General features: G+C 38.9%; 1 protein-coding gene across 3 annotated transcripts in view; it reads right to left on the bottom strand.

The window, feature by feature from the left end:
* The window catches only part of plekhh1 (pleckstrin homology domain containing, family H (with MyTH4 domain) member 1), a 61,308-nt gene that overhangs the window by 23,462 nt on the left and 19,814 nt on the right, over positions 1-18,032 (bottom strand). For 2 of the 3 annotated variants that reach the window (XM_077240093.1, XM_077240094.1), the window contains exons 4-17: positions 17,350-17,499; positions 17,180-17,263; positions 17,005-17,086; positions 16,777-16,920; positions 14,595-15,376; positions 13,403-13,481; positions 10,291-10,382; positions 10,014-10,161; positions 8,138-8,274; positions 5,993-6,103; positions 5,812-5,898; positions 4,715-4,873; positions 2,458-2,538; positions 2,084-2,263 (exon numbers count right to left, since the gene is read on the bottom strand). In XM_077240093.1, the coding sequence (XP_077096208.1) occupies positions 2,084-2,263; positions 2,458-2,538; positions 4,715-4,873; positions 5,812-5,898; positions 5,993-6,103; positions 8,138-8,274; positions 10,014-10,161; positions 10,291-10,382; positions 13,403-13,481; positions 14,595-15,376; positions 16,777-16,920; positions 17,005-17,086; positions 17,180-17,263; positions 17,350-17,499 (2,316 nt within the window). The remainder of the gene's footprint in view (positions 1-2,083; positions 2,264-2,457; positions 2,539-4,714; positions 4,874-5,811; positions 5,899-5,992; positions 6,104-8,137; positions 8,275-10,013; positions 10,162-10,290; positions 10,383-13,402; positions 13,482-14,594; positions 15,377-16,776; positions 16,921-17,004; positions 17,087-17,179; positions 17,264-17,349; positions 17,500-18,032) is intronic. The other variant, XM_077240096.1, reaches the window with a different exon arrangement.

Here is an 18,032-nt window from a genome sequence, read left to right as displayed (position 1 = left end):
TGACCCTAACCTTACCCTTATCACACACACCTGACCCTAACCATCACACACACCTGACCCAAACCTTACCCGTATCACACACACCTGACCCTAACCTTACGCGTATCACACTCCTGACCCTAACCTTACCAGTATCACATATCCCTGTCCCTAACTTTACCCGTATCACACACACCTGACCCAAACCTTACCCGTATCACACACACCTGTCCCTAACATTACCCGTATCACACACACCTGACCCTAACCATCACACACACCTGACCCAAACCTTACCCGTATCACACACACCTGACCCTAACCATCACACACACCTGACCCAAACCTTACCCGTATCACACACACCTGACCCTAACCATCACACACCTGACCCAAACCTTACCCGTATCACACACACCTGACCCAAACCTTACCCGTATCACACACACCTGTCCCTAACTTTACCCGTATCACACACACCTGCCCCAACCTTACCCGTATCACACACACACCTGTCCCTGACCTTACCCCTATCACACACACCTGACCCTAACCTTACCCGTATCACACACACCTGACCCTAACCTTACCTGTATCACACACACCTGACCCTAACCTTACCCGTATCACGCACACCTGACCCTAACCTTACCCGTATCACACACACCTGACCCAAACCTTACCCGTATCACACACACCTGACCTTAACCTTACCCGTATCACACACACCTGACCCAAACCTTACCCTTATCACACACACCTGACCCAAACCTTACCCGTATCACACACACCTGACCCTAACCTTACCCGTATCACACACACCTGACCCTAACCTTACCCGTATCACACACACCTGACCCTAACCTTACCCGTATCACACACACCTGACCCTAACCTTACCTGTATCACACATACCTGACCCTAACCTTACCCGTATCACACAGACCTGACCTTAACCTTACCCGTATCACACACACCTGACCCTAACCTTACCCGTATCACACACACCTGACCCTAACCTTACCCGTATCACACACACCTGACCCTAACCTTACCCGTATCACACACACCTGACCCTAACCTTACCCGTATCACACACACCTGACCCAAACCTTACCCGTATCACACACACCTGACTCTAACCTTACCTGTATCACACACACCTGACCCTAGCCTTACCCATATCACACACACCTGACCCTAACCTTACCCGTATCACACCTACCTGACTCTAACCTTACCCGTATCACACACACCTGACCCTAACCTTACCCGTATCACACACACCTGACCCAAACCTTACCCGTATCAGACACACCTGACCCTAACCTTACCCATATCACACACACCTGACCCTAACCATCACACACACCTGACCCAAACCTTACCTGTATCACACACAACTGACCCAAACCTTACCCGTATCACACACACCTGACCCTAACCTTACCCGTATCACACACACCTGACCCTAACCTTACCCGTATCACACACACCTGACCCTAACCTTACCCGTATCACACACACCTGACCCTAACCTTACCCGTATCACACACACACCTGACCCTAACCTTACCTGTATCACACACACCTGACCCTAACCTTACCCGTATCACACACACCTGACCCTAACCTTACCAGTATCACACACACCTGACCCTAACCTTACCCGTATCACACACACCTGACCCTAACCTTACCCGTATCACACACACCTGACCCTAACCTTACCCGTATCACACACACCTGACCCTAACCTTACCCGTATCACACACACACCTGACCCTAACCTTACCTGTATCACACACACCTGACCCTAACCTTACCCGTATCACACACACCTGACCCTAACCTTACCAGTATCACACACACCTGACCCTAACCTTACCCGTATCACACACACCTGACCCTAACCTTACCTGTATCACACACACCTGACCCAAACCTTACCCGTATCACACCTCAACAGCAGCACAAGTGTTTTACAATACAACATGAACACAATAAGTACATTGTACTTATTTTTCGATGTAAGTACATAGTACTTAACGCCATTTAATATAAAGTGGGACCGGCAATTCTAATGGTGTGGTGTAAGTGGTACCTTTTCTTGTTTAGTGCCGACAAGCAGGTAGGTAGGGCTTTGCTCTTTAGGATGGACCACTAACGTAAAGTGAGAGGAGAGGAAGCCCCGCCCTCCTGCTTCATAATCTTCGTCAGAATCACACGATCTGTCCACTTCTTCCACACGCGCTTCCCGAACACGTAGCTGACCCAGTGGGAACTGCCACAACACACATATTTGATCACAACATACAATAGCAGCATATGCATACATTTATTTACAAAATACAAATTACCTGAATATTTTTATTTTAACATCAACATTACACACTTCAGCTTTAATGAAAACTTTGCAGAGCTACTAACAGAAAATCCCTTGGTTTCTCTGAATTTAAGGAAGCTAAAAGTATCTACCTTGTCATCCAGGTTACGGTAGTAGTAGAAGACTTTCCCAATCAAAGCACACCAAACAAGCTTTGAATGACCATGTTTCACCTGTAGTAAAATGAAAAACATAATCAGAAAAATGGAATAAGTTAAAGAAACAATAGATCAAATCTGTGGTTCATTCATCAAACTGAAAATGTATGGTCAAATCAAATGCATTTAAAAAAATAAATATAAAACACAAGCACAGTAGGGCTTTAGATACAGGACAAATGCATTAAAGTCACCATAAAAACAAAATGATTTTTTTTTTTGGAATATTGTTGTATTTACTGGCGCGAGGGCAGGACAACCTGTCACTCATATGAGATCACAGCAATAGAAAACCACAACCATCTAACCATCCAATTAAGTCCCAAAGGAAGACAAAATCAAGTCCGGCCTTTACCTTTACCTAAGCCATTTCACACTCAGATAAACATCACAATAGAGAAGAAAAGACTATCTATCGCAACTTCTGTTTCATGCTGACTTTAATTACAAGTTGACCTGTCTATCAACACGGATATGCACAGTCTGTGATCAGGGACTCCCTATCAGATACATTCCAGGCCTGATGACCTCAGCTCTGTCCCATCATGCACCAGCCATCCAGGAATCTCACCCCGCAATCCTCACGCTCACAAGCTCATTCCTCCTTTGATCGTCATCACTTCATTGCTTTATAAATATCAAAACTCTTAAGGTGATGATACACAGGGCAACTTTTTGAGCAATCTTGCCGAGCAATCGTTCCTTGTGCACTTTCCCATTGATAATGGGCAATAAACATTGCCCAAAACGGCAACATTGCCCAAAAAGTTGCCCTGTGTATCATCATCTTTACTGTTATTAGGGCTGGACCCGAATATTCAAATATTTGTTCGGTGGGTTGGTATTCGATTTGAAAATGTGACATTTGAATATTCGTTTTTTTTTTTTTTTTGCACACCTGGCAACCCACTCGAAACGCTTCTCATTCGCGCTTGAATATCTGTTACACTATAAAATCTGGTGAAATATAATACTTAACATATAACTTCGTTATAGCTACTTAATAAACATATTTGCTTCTTGGACTACTAAAATTGTTCCTGCAACGGGAGTATTCTCTGACTAGAGCGCAGAACAGCGGAGTTTGTATGGACAGAAGTGCATGCATGAGTTTGTATTTTGGGTTAAGCTGCGTTGCTTTGACATTGTGGAACATAGAATAATAGAAACAAAATGTATTATCCTTTTTACCCGTTATTATCAATCTATATTAATTTACTGCGAAATACAGGAGAAATTTAGTTTTTCTTTATTTAAATTTATTTTTCTTATTTTTTAAATTTATTTTTTATTTATTTAAATTTTGTTTTTATTTATTTAAACCTACCCTACTTTGTCAGTGAGAAAAATATTATAAGCAGTGTCCATTCTCAGAGAAGGCGCGCCACTTCTTTATTTAAATCCACCCTACTTTGTCAGTAATTTGTTAGTGAGAAAATATTAGACTACCGGTACCTTATTAAAAATATTGCTCAAGTTAACAGACCTGTGTGTGTGTGTGTGTTTTATATCACTAGTGCAGTGTCTGTTCTCGGAGCATATAAGCTCTGCTCGCGTGAGGCGCGCCACTTCCCGCTCGCGCTGTTCTGTAGTTTATTAAAAGTGTATTAATTCTGAACGTGTCACGTCTCGCCTGTCTATCTATATTGCGCTAAATACGACACTGCACTCCCTTGTGAGGTCGTTTGGATGAACAGTTTTCGAAATAATCAAAATGCAAACGGACAGACATCCCAACTTGCAAGAAGACTTTTCGGTTGTGTTGATGCGACGGGTGGGGGGGTTTACATGCGCTTCAAGAGGCGCACACGCACATTTGCACACACACGCAAGGTGTCTCGCTCTCTCCCTCTCCGTCGTGCACGCTCTACACGGTCTGGAGCTCGCGAGCTCTAGATTCCGGGAGATTTTAACTATTTGCGGGCATCAGGGAGCCGCTATCAATATGCGGGACACTCCCGGAACTTCTGGGACAGTTGGGATGTCTGAGACATATAACGTTAGAGATTCCGAAGCTTCGAATATTCGACGTTCATTACTACCGAAGCTTCGAAGCTCAAAAAATGGTTTTCGGACCAGCCGTAACTGTTATGCTATGAAAAGATGCATTAATATGTAGATATACTGTTCAAATACTTTACTCAATCATTCTCTCACACAAAACCTCCATAACACTCCTGTGAACTCTTACCTTTGTTAGCCAGCCTCGCACCGTGGCCTTGAATTCTTTATCCATGGAAACTGGTCCACTGGCCTGGACCTTGAGAACATTCTGGAGAACCCTGATCCAGTCCTCCAGGATATTTGGAGAGTCTGCAGCCAAGTAAAACGTCTTCTTCTCTGTAATTAACTAGACACAACACGCACATGAGAAAAAGATTGACAGACATTTAGCCAACAAAACTGGTTATGGAGGGATGCACTGATATTAAAATTCTGTCTGATTCAGATAAGCGGATAATTATTTTAGTGGCCCACAGCTGATGTTGTGCTGATATGTCCATGCCTAACTGTCTATAACTCTGAGAATCTTGTCCAGTAAAAGGTATTCCAAGTCATTTAACAACAGTAAAAAAGATGCCCAACAATGAATTCAACAAGACATTTTATGATCATGATATTCAAAAAACAACCCTCTACAATGCGAGTAAATCACTTGCATATGCAACCAAATTTCACGCAAGGCACCTAAAAATGTCTTTAATTAGTCAATGACTAGTAAATTGTATGATTTCAGTCTTGAAATCGAGTTAGAGTCACATCTGAAGCGTGTCTTGGCGTGTATCCTAGTAAACTAAGTCGGTTATGTCTTAAGTGAACGTTAACAGTGGAGAAAGAAAACGCATGTGTAACAGCATCAGTATATCGTATCCATGCATTATGTCTTAAAGTGACAACAGCCTAGATATATTCATGTATTTAAAAAAAAAAATTGACATGATATGTAGAGATTCTGAATAATCTTTATTGTTATATTATTCCAATCCATGTGGTAACAGAAAAACACGCCCAGATGACCTACCGTAAATTCAAAAAGATATTTAACGATGATGATCATCAATTCCTCCGAAATTGTAACAGATGTGATGACACGGAATAAAGTTTGAGGAAATTATAGATAATACCCAATTATTGCTACTATTACGACTTTGAAAATCCAATAATGACAGCAGTTGAGAGCTGTACATTCCCTCGAAACGCATGTGATACCCATATCAGGCTGTTTCTGAAAGCCTCAGGCTGACAGATTTGTTAAAGGCTGTTTAGGTGTATCAGTGTGTCTCTCACCTGGAATGTCTGAGCTCCTTCTCCGCGGGCTATATGACACGAGGAGTTCAGCTCCATTTGGCCCTGAGGTTTCCGGATCACGTCACTCTGAGAACAGAGCAAAGGCAGATATCATCAGCGCTGTAACTCTAAACTTCCCTCTTCCCTCACAACCCGCAGAGTTGTGGAAAAGTCTACTCACCGGCGACTTGTAGTACAAGATCTCGCCATTCTTCAAAATGAACCAGCGCCTCTTCCATGCCTTTACCTGACTGCCCATTTTCAGCAAGTAACCTGTCTTTTCTAGAGTCTCCTATATAGAAAGACACATAGAAAGCGTTTAATTATGGACAACCTGTCTTCTAACTTCTACCGATGTTACTGGATTAGGATCGAGGTGAATGGGAATGCTAAGACAGTTTTCTCGAGGTATTACAGACCTCACTAAAACTAAAACATAAGAAAAGATTGCCTAACACACTCACAAATGTCATCTGAAGAACCTATGCACTAAAATATATGAATATATGCATTACCATTGAAAGGTTTGGGATCAGTAATTTTTTTATACTTTTTTTAAAATATACTTTTATACAGCAAGGACACATTTTATTGATCAAAAAAGACATAAATATAATATAAATAATCATAATCAACATAAATAATCATTCACAGTGGCGTAACATTGCTTTAAAAAGTGTGTGTGTGTGTGTGTGGGGTACATTTAAATAGTACATTGGGTTTAATTTGTCGTTTAATGAGATCTAATAGATGTTCTTAGTACCGATAATTTTCACGTGAAAATATATTGATCCGACTACGATACATATGTACATTAATGGTCCAGTGGCAGAACTTTTGCCAAGTGTGTCAGAGGTTCTGGGTTCTAATCCGCACTCGTATTGTTTATTTTTTCCTCATTAAAACCGATTATGTTTATCAGTGGTTGTATATCAAGCAGTGACACATTTTATTTTGTGATTTCATCGGAACGAATAGAGGGTCTCCGAAATGGATTAAAGCGTGCGTCCGTGTGAAGACTGCGGTGTGTGCGAGTCACGAGAGAACACTGTATCTTCACCACTGATCGCAGAGTCAACGAGCACTTTGATCACTTGAGTTCAAAAACAAATTTCAGCGTGCTAGATCACCTCTTATTTAACAAACGAACGAAATGCAGGCTCTGCAAGTTAACTGGAGATATTTTATTTATTTTTATTAGTCACATCCGTGCCGCGAGATGTTTCAAAAGTGGTGGGGACAATATCGACCCAAGCAAAAAAGTGTTGGGGACATGTCCCACCCGTCAATTACGCCCCTGATCATTCATAGTTTTCAGTCAAGTGACTGACGCAGGGTAAAGCATCCATAGAACTGAAGCATTTAAACAAAAATTTGTGAACAAAATGCAAGATTTGTGCACTTGTGACACATGTGCAACGCCTGCTGCAGTATTTCAATCACTAAAAACAGTGGCACATTCTAAAACGCTTAATATGAAAACACTTAAAGTGCCTTAATGTACTTAAACAGTGATATTAAAAGATCAAATCAGTATATGCCTTTATACAGGCAAGAAGATGAGCCCAGAATATGAGCTCAATGGGCTAAAATAGTATGCGTATTTTTTATGTTATTTATTTTTATGAAAAATGCTAAACGAGAAACTGATTGTTGCATTCATATTCTGAGATCATTTGTTTTGCCTGGGTTACACTTATTATAAGGTGATATAGTTACATTGTACTTACTCATACAAGTACAGAATAATATTAATTAACTAGATTTACTTGCTATAGAGTTATGGTTAGGGTTTGGTTTAGGGTTAGTTACTTGTCATTATGCATAATTTACATAATTTACAATAGTAAGCACATGTAATACCATGTAATCATCACCTTAAAATGAAGTGTTACCTAGTATTTTAATACAAACCTGGTAAAAAAAAAAAAAAACAGGCGGGCAAAGGAGGAAAGACTTGTTTTGCCCTCCAGGTATTCCTATAAGTGTGTGACATCACATGAAAACTATGAACAAGAAATGTTTCTTGAGCACCACATCAGCATATTAGAATGATTTGTGAAGGATCATGTGACACTGAAGACTGGAGTAATGATGCTGAAAATACAGCTTTACCGTCAGAGGAATAAATTACATTTAAAATATATTCAAATAGAAAACAGTTATTTTAAATAGAAATAATATTTCACAATTTTTGCCATATTTTTGATCAATTAAATACAACCTTGTGAGCATAAAAGACTCATTTCAAAAGCATACAGAAATCCCACATTTTTGAATGGTAGCGTAGATGAGAAGACGAAGGAGAAGGAGCTCAGAGACGTACCTGTCCAACACTCTCACAGGAGTAGGAGGAGGTGCGCTGAACCTTGTGCTCGGGTTCTGAGCAGTCGCTGTCCAGAGAGTACGCATCCGGAGGAATGGCATAGTCGCTCTCTGAACTGATGGAGGACATAGAAACACCTGCGGGACAAAAGACGGAAAACGGTTTAAGGCGAGAGACTACAGGTGAATAGGGTAAACGTTTTAACTAGCAGATATCACCATGAAACTTTCCCAGTTGAATACCTACATTAAGATGAGGAAAAAATGTATCACAAGTTTTCTGTAATTTAATGTTTAAATATGCAAATTAGGCATTATCTAATTAAATATGCACTAATTTGCATATATTAAAAAAACAAAATCTGAATATTGGATAAAGCCAGGTTCAAAATAATTATTTCATTGTGTTCACATATTAGATGCGAAAAGAATTACTGAGGAATTTATGGATATCTACTTTTGTTATCCTGTAAATCAGAATATACTGCCAATAGCCTTAAAAAAAATATTTTCGCCATGTTTTTTGGAATAAAATGTTTTATAAATCAGGCTAGGAAAAATATATTTACAAATCCCTCTGTAAATGTCTTCATAATATAACTAGGTACAAAACTAGAAAGTTTGGTGTATATAGGTGCTACTGAACTGGAGATTTTGGACTTGAGTATGAGAGAAAAGCCATTTTGAGAAAAAGGGCTTTAAAGATTTATATTGTAAAATGAGATTGCGCATTTAGAGTTAAATCCATCCTTTTACTTTCACGATTGGTTGCTGATAAAAAGGAAATTACAATATTTGGATCCGACAGCATTGTACAGGAGAGAGAGAGAGCTTTCTAACGGTGTGTGTGATGACGGGGTGCAGATCGCGGATCAGGATATTGATTTAAAACACCAACTTTTGATGAATTTATGAGAAATCTACAGACGCAAACAGACAAAGTGTAGTAAAATAAATACCTAAATGTGTATTTCGGACTTTTTTTCACCACAAGTCTGAAAGAAGACATGTTATTGAAGACAAATATCCCAAAATCGACCAGTGAAAAAAAAACATTGTTTTTGCCTGCCGTGTCTCGCCTTAAAGGGGCTATGTGTAGCATTTTACTTAAAAAAAATCTTTAAGATAGCATTTTCATTTGTACATTTATGAGCCAACCATCATGTAATAGAAAGAATGACACCTTAATGTCCACCACGGTTGTCTCTATCAGCCTGTAGACTCAATTGTGTGGGGAGAATTCGGGTTCGAATTGGCGCGAAAATTCACAAAATGTGGCGTAATGCGCGTTCTCGTCTACTTGGGCTTACACCCGGCAATCGCTAGCAGTAACGTTAGTGTTTCAAATGGACTCTGCGGACGGAAAGAAGCGACCAGCCTCCAGCACAATCCAGACACCCACGGAAACTCCTCGTAAGTACAACAAAAAAAAAGCCTCATCTAGTGCGGCCAAAATAGAGAGTGACCGGCGTCGGGCAAAGACAAGACAAGAGTCAACATCGGAGCGGCATTCGATTGTTGAAGGGAGCACCGGTCAGCGCTGGGTATACAAACACACACCGAGCTGGCTTTCTTTTTACTGCAAAGGTAAGACATAGTTACAACTCTCTGGTTGCTGTGGTCGTGCTCATACGAGCGTGCGCACCGAGAACGAGCATGAGACTGGCAGCAGTTTCTTTAACGGCCACTGGTGTCAGTAACGGTTAGAAATTTCAGAACCTACGCAATGCTCCTTTAATAGTTGATCCTGGGTCAGACTTCGAATAATTTAATGCTACACACTTTTATTATTCACAAATTACAGGGCAAAACGGTTCAAATGTTAAATACAAATATGTTGAAGGTCATAAAGTTGGTTGTTTTACAGATTTCCTCACCTCTTTTGACAGCCCGAGGGCTACCAGGGGTGCTGCCCTTTTTATCTGGCCCCAGTGTGGACGTGTGCAAGCTGGCCAATGAGCCGCTGTCGTCTTCTGACCCGGAGTCATCATCCGGGAGAGGGACATGGCTGATCTGAGTTGCTTTCTAAGGCCAGAAGAACAATGTGGGAATGATGAGAAAGACAAGTAAATTTGACCTGTTATGTACAATAACACTTTAGCATGACACTGGTAATATAATAACGAGTTAAGTATCATATTGATGTAATCTTACCCCTTTAAATGTGGAGTACACAGGCACGCTGATGTTCTTGTAAATGAGGTGGGTGAAGGGGCCAGTTGTTGAGTGCTGAGTTTGGGTGGATACTGGAGACACAAACAAACAACACATGGGCACTTGCATAAAGTCCGCAAAGTTGTAAAAAATTCATAAGGCCTGGGTGGGCACTTCAATATAATTTCATATGGCCATTTCATTTACAGACATCAGTGAAACAGCCAAATATGGTGTTTGTTTGTACATTTAAAGGGATAGTTCACACAAAACTAAAAAAATTCATCATTTATTTACACAGCCTCAAGTTGTTCCAAACCTGTATAAATATCTGTTCTGCTGAACACAAAGGAAAATATTTTGAAGAATGTTAGTAACCAAACAGATGTGCGGCAGGGCACCATTTACTTCCATAGTATGGAAAACAAATAATCTCTCTTTGTGTTCAGCAGAACAAAGAAATGTATTGAGAGTGAGTAAATGATGAAACATTTCATTTTTGGGTGAAACATCCCTTTAATTTGCTTATTTTGAATTGAATTGTCTTTCTTTTTTTCTAGCAAGTACACACTCCTGTTCAAAAGTTTGTGGTTGGTAAGATTTTTTTGATGTTTTTCTGCATTTAATTGGTCGAAAATTAATACAATTTTAAAAAGCAATTTTTTTATTATTATATATTTTAAAATGTAATCTAATCCTGTGATAGCGAAGTTGGATTTTCATCAGCCATTCAATCTTCAGTGTCACATGATCCTTCAGAAATCATTCTAATATGATTTGCTGCTCAAGAAACATTTCTTATTATTACCAATTTTAAACAGTATTTATTTGACAAAGGAATCTTCCATTAAATTACAAAATGTCTTCACTGTCACTTCTGATCAATTTAATGCATCCTTGCTGATTAACAGTATCAATTTCATATAAAACAAAACAACAAAACATTAACTTTTGAACGGTGATGTATAAGATTATTCATTGTTCCAATAGTACTTTTTGACCAATAAACTTCCAGGAATTTCCTTGTTGTTTTACTTATAAGAATTCCCCCCCCAATTTAAGCTTTCATGTATAATGCATTATAAAAGTATTCATAATGTACATTATAATGCAAAGTATTCATAATGTACATTATAATGCACTATATCTTTTCATAAATAATGTTAACCAAAGTTAAAATGCATTATAATATTTGGAGATTGCTTGTTACATCTGAAATTGTTTTTTTCATCGTGATTTAATGCATTACACTTTCTAAAGGCGTAAAATAAGTACTATAATGTATTATAACTGTGGATACAATTATTCATGAGACCGTACAATGCATTATAAGGTGCCTTTTCTGGTATGATTGGTCATATACGGATTCAACAGTATCAGCATTGAAGGGTTAAATGTCACTGTCACTCCCAAATCTTTACACTGAGTATGTGGCCTAAGAAATAAAACCAAATGTCTGATCGGACTTGTGTCTCAAAGCAGAATACAGCACAGTTCCACTGACGAGGTGGAGAAATGAAATACTCCCTGAGGTAATTACACAGCGGTTTTAACCTTTCATCACGGCATATTGAAAAGCAGGGTTTTCATTCTCACCCTCAAAAGATTCTCATTCTCAGCCTCTTAGAAGATTCAAAGCACGGAGATCACACCTGCACAGGTGTGTTCCCGTTAGGTAAGAAGGAGTGACATCAAACAAGTCCTTACCTCTAATTAGTGATGGGGACGAGACCGCCTATGTCGAGTCCGAGTCAAGACCGAGTCTTTGAGGAAGCAAGTCCGAATCGAGATTTTGTCTCGACATGTCAGTTTTGATATTCATGATCTAATATCACCCCAGTTAATAATCAACAGTTAGGCCTACAGACTAAGCTAGATTGGGAATTGTTTAGAGGAGCAGTCTTAACGTCTTAATATGGACTATGCTTTTTTTACTATCATTAAAAAAAATCCCTACCACATGCATCATCTTCTGCCTATTTTTCTAAAATGCTTCAACAGTGCTGCTCTGTCATCAACATGTTAAGCCCACCCTGACTTTTTTAATCATAGTTAGGACATGCAGAGCAAATTTTAATTTTCTTGTGGCATGTCTAAATTAGTAGGCTTAGCTGCTTTATAACATTTTCCAATATTTCCCAATTTTTTATATTTTGACAATACACTCGAATTCAGTATCTTTTAAAACTTTATTCCCCCATAACTAGTGATGGGGACGAGACCGCCTATGCCGAGTCCGAGTCAAGACCGAGTCTTTGAAGGGTCGAGTCCGAGTCAAGACCGAGTCTTTGAAGGAACAAGTCCCAGACGAGTCCGAGAAAGCAGAAATCGGTCTCGAGACCGGACTCGGGTACTACATCACTACCTCTAATTGACAGATCTAAGGGCACATGTTCATATTGTGAGAGCCATTTTGTCTTTATTTAAACCTTGTTATGCAAGTGTGTCCCCATAAGGGGTCTCTCTTTGGGTAATTGGTTACTGAATATACAGGTGAAACTCGAAAAATTTGAATATCGTGCAAAAGTTATAATTTTGATGGTTATGGCTTACAGCTTATGAAAAACCCAAATGCAAAATCTCAAAAAAAAAGAATATTACATGAAAAAGTATGATCATGCATATGTATATAGTTATATATACTAAATGAATTAGTTTCACCTTTTAATTTGAATTACTGAAATACATGAACTTTTGCACGCTATTCGAATCTTTCGAGTTTCACCTGTAGGTAGGAACCTTCCTTCAGGTGACAGGTGTTTCTGGAGGGAAGGTGCACACAGTTTTTTGACCGCTACGCTGCGCTATGCTAAGTTATGCTATGCCACCCTGTGCAGTATTACTTGGAAATGTGGATTTATTGACTGTTTGTTGGACTCTTGCTTACTATAAATGAAGACCAGTCAGGGTAAAATAAATCTACAATGTAAGCATTTTAACTTGTGTGTGGACATTGCAGTGAATAACAACCTGAGCGTGCGCGTTCATTAACAAGCACCGTCCACTGAATATGTGTAAAAGACTTGGCTGCTTACACATATAGTGTTATAACAATTGCTGGTGACAGACCTAAACTGAGTGATCAGTGATGACTGCTGATTGGTTGACTGACCTCTCCCAAGAGTCTTGACTCCAAGACAGGCCTCTGAGACTCTCATTCCTGATTTAGCTACCGCATAGATCCGGCTCTCCTGAAAAACACACACAGATACACGCAAATAGTTGTGTCAAACATTAATCATACCATGCAAAACTTGCCACTATTGTGTTAAGGGGATGTGGGTGGTTGCTAAAATATTTTGAGTGAGAGGTTTGAGTTTATGTTTCCTGTGTGTTGGTTTGTGAGTTACTAGGTAGTTGCTTTCTGGTCCAAAGTCAAAAGAGCCCCAAAAGCTCACCCCAAGCATTCTGGGTAGGGTTACACCAACCGTTTAAAGTAACTTGCACTACCAGCATAGTAAATACTACTTTGGAACTTGCTCTTAATTAATTATACTTAATTTGATTGCACTATTAGTTCATTGCTTCTATAAATTAATGAATCAGGAAGTCTCTTATAGTTACATTAACGTTCAGATGTTTGGGTTCAATAAAAAAAATGTAAAAAAAAAAATAATGCTTTTATTCAGCAAGGATGCATTAAACTGCTCAATAGTGGCAGTAAAGACAATTATAATGTCACATTAGACCTCTACTTCAAAAAATGTCACTTTCCACAAAGATATTAAGCTGCACAACTGTTTTTAACACTGATAATAATAAGAAATGTTTCTTGAGCAGCAAATCAGCATTATACTGATTTCTGAAGGATCATGTGACTCTGAAGACTGGAGTAATGATGCTGAAAATTCAGCTTTGATCACGGGAATACATTACATTTTAATATATATTGAAGTAAAATATTTGTAATCATATTTTTTTTAATCTGTTTTTACCGACTTTTTTGATCAAATAAATGCAGCCTGTGCAAGCATAAAAGTATTTTTATATGAAAAATGACATTATAGTCTGAATAGTAGTATATTTACATTTAAAAACAGTTAGGAGCAATAAATAAATACTAATAAAACATACTAGAAAATGAATTAAATTTAAATATATATTTTGTGGTGAATTATTTTTGTTTACATGTCAGGTTATATTTCAAATTTAAAGTTTAATAAGATTAAAAAATGTAGTATTTTAATATATTCAGTAGCAAGCTGCAACTTAGCCTATTTGTAATGTAAATAAGCTCTAAGCTGTCACACTTAACACATTTTTCTTCAACAAGCTGCACAATTTGAGGTACAAGCTTGTCTTACCCAAGAGGGAAAGCGGTGCAGAGGTGGTGTAGGCGGTTTAAGAGCTTCAGGGTCCATCATCTCAACCTCTTTAGCCAACCCTTCGAATAAGCCTCCATCAGTAGCCTGAGCGTCCGTCTCTGACCCCTCCACCATTCCCTCCATTCTTTCAGGCGGCCCTTCATCAATGTCTGTCTCCTCTAACCCATGTGTGGGAACTGAACCAGGGACCAGACTGTTGCAGGATGGAGACGTGCAGCTTCCGATATCAATGTTGACGTTGACCTGATGGAGGCGCTCTATGCCGGGTTGTGGCTGACTGTGATGTTTCTTCACAAGTTGGATGCTGTCACGGGGGGTTAGAGGAGTGCGAACTTTGGGCAGGGTCATGCTGGTGCCCAAGGGTAAAGCCAGAGGGAAGGGGCACAACAGAGGGAGGCGTAATAATGGGGGTGAGAGGGACACAGGAGGAGGGCTTTTAGGAGTGTCAAAACCAACCGGACCAGGAGTCTCATACGCCGAAGTGGATGAGGAAGAGGATGAGGAGGAAGAGTGGAGGCGCTGGGAACGAAATTTGCTGTTGAGCTCATCAGAAGAGTGATCTCTGTCTGAGGCTCCTCCCACTTCTCTCTCACACGGTACTCCAAAAGAAGGCTCCGCCCCCTCTCCAGTTTCCTTTACCGTCATGGTGTCAACACCATCTTGACTAGACTTATGAGAGTCTCCTTTGTCTTGTAATGTTGGAAGTAAAGATGCACTATGAAAAGCAGAATCACAACCCTCCGTGATTTTCCTTTTGCTTTCTGAAATTTGAAACGCATATTTAGATACAAATTTAAAATGAAAGATGATACATCCAAAAAGTGTGGCATGGAAGTTAGGGGGGGAAATTAAGGACATTTTATGGGGTTTTATTGTTTAATATATCACTATTACCAAAATTAAGGTAACAAAAATATTAGGTTCTGGGTAAAATAGTTTTAGAAGACCAAAATCGTTGAAGGAAACATGACATTTAATTAGCACACAATGAGCTACAACTAGTAAATGTCAGCAGTGTAGATGCGCTTCATTGTGACAAAAAAAAAAATTATGTAGTAGCAATATGAAAAATGTGTTCAGCTAAAGCATACCAAGTTCAATTACCCAACTTTATTTATAGTTTGTTAGAGTTTTGGTTAAATAAATTGATGCATCCCTAATATGTTTTGTTAATTATATTTAATATGAGAACTATTTTTGTAAAATCTTGATAACTCTAACATTAACAAAACAACATCCCAAGTTGACTATGGATAACTCATCGTGGATTTATGCAAAAAATTGTTACACTAATGCCGTGTTCCAAACCAAATGCGCCGCGATGCGTGAAAAAAAGGTATATTTTACGAGTTAATCAGAGTTTTTGTCTTAACCAGCCACAACGGCGAATGGTGACAATTCTATTTTAGAAATGTTTTTATTTATGCAGCGTCGATCGTGGCTAGGACAACAATGGTTATGACAATTATAATCCCTGGTACTATTTTTGTGATTTAAAGTTAAAAGCATCTTATTTGAGAATTAATATAATTTTGCATGCCATTTATAGCCATACTGGAAACAACTGCATAATTCACTTCAGATCTTGGAATTAAATTACAGGGAACAAGAACATTTAAACTGTCAACTCAATGTGAACAAACAAGTGTATTCTATGACAAAGATTGTTTCAGTCACTCAGTATGAATTTTTAATAATGTTAAAATGGTTTCATTTATGAATTTGATTATGTACTCATGTACTGGGCATTAAGAGAGACTCCGCCCACATACTCTTCTGATTGGCCGTGACTTCTTATTGGAATATTATCGCTTATCACTTCTGGTAAGGACACACTGTAAAATGGAGTACAATAAATAGCTAAATCAATTACAAAAGAGGTAATTTGGACATAGAAGTCTCAAAGGTACAGTCTCAAAAACATCTTGGTTAATTTTGAGGGCAGAAAATGGTGATGTTAAACTAAAATGCAAGAATGCCTTGTCTAGTGGACTTACAAAAAAAAAATTAAGTGTAAAATAAAGTTACTTTAATGAAATCATCAGTTTTACACCATCAGCCAATATTTTTAAAGACTGTTTCGAATGTGAAGGATCTATTTCTATTTCAACGACACTAGAAAGAGCTTCAAACCTTCTGAAGGTAGAAGATGATTATGTACCTGTAGAATTGGCTTTTCGAGATCCTGTCAGTCTCCAGCCCTCCTCCTGAGCAGGGGGTGTCCCGGGGCAGCTGGGGGGGTGGAGTGGGCTGGACGGGACCAGGTGGACATCCACTGCTGGAGACAAGGGCCTCTCGAGAAGAGCTGACAGAAACACAGTGAGAGGTGTACAAAACAAGCAAAAACAAATGCTATAAGGAAAGAAAAGAGGAAAGGAACTGTGTTTACTCTGAAGCTTGTCTTGCAGTATGAGGATCTGCTCAGTCTGCTTCAGGTTTGCCTTTTTCAACTGCTGGTTTTCTGTTTCCATCTACAAAACACAAAAAACAAAGGACACCGTTTCAACAACAAAAAAATAATTGAAAAAAAAAGGTATCCACGGCACTTCCACATTTCAACTCACCTCGCGCAACTTAAACGTGACCCAGTCTTTGATTTTAGCAGCCTTCTCTTCAATAATCTTGGCCTCTTGGGCTCGAACCAAGTTCTGCAAATAAGGAGGGCAGTTGAGCAACGTTTCAGTCCTTATGTGAGAGTGTAATAGCCATCTCTTCCTCTATGTGAGGTCTTTACCTGCTTCTCCAGCTGTCCTTCAAGACTCTTTATGATCATATCTTTCTCCTGCGTTTGACTGCTCAACTCTTGATAACGCCTGTACAAGGAGTTTTCCGATTCGTTGGGCTGCATGTTTGCAGACTTCAGTTTCTCCTCCATAATGTGGACCTACAATTGTAATTTTGATTAAGTCCTCAAAGAGAAAAGGGTTCAGTAGTGGCCAAAAGTGATGCCTGAAGGGGATATTTGTTTTTACTGACCATACAAGTTTAATAAACAATCAAAATATGAGGAAAGGTATTTATCTGACAAAATTATTTGGCAAAAAAAGGCAAATTATGGGGTTTTATTTTAGCATGAACAACATAAAGGCACAGAAAACAAAAAGCTCACAGGAAAAAGCATACATTGACTACAGCATGTTTTCGTAATTTCTTTGTATGACAGCCAATCAAAAAAAGTCTGAGCAATTTGGCATGTTTCATTGCGTTAGCACAAATAAAATGATTGATGCCAAGCATAAATATGCAATGTGCTTACAAAATCTTTAACAATGTTTGAATTAAGAGGGAAGATGTCAATTGTTCCTAGGTTGGCATCACTTTTATCCACTACTGTATTTATCATTACGTTATTGAAATATGAATTAAACAAAAACCAGATCATTTGCGCCTCCATTATTTATTACTTATAAATAATTT

Source organism: Siphateles boraxobius, unplaced genomic scaffold (genome assembly GCF_051911475.1).
Source record: "Siphateles boraxobius isolate OS27281-9 unplaced genomic scaffold, OSU_SipBor_1 22, whole genome shotgun sequence".
Taxonomy (NCBI): Eukaryota; Metazoa; Chordata; class Actinopteri; order Cypriniformes; family Leuciscidae; genus Siphateles; species Siphateles boraxobius.
This window is presented reverse-complemented; position numbering and strand designations above follow the sequence as displayed.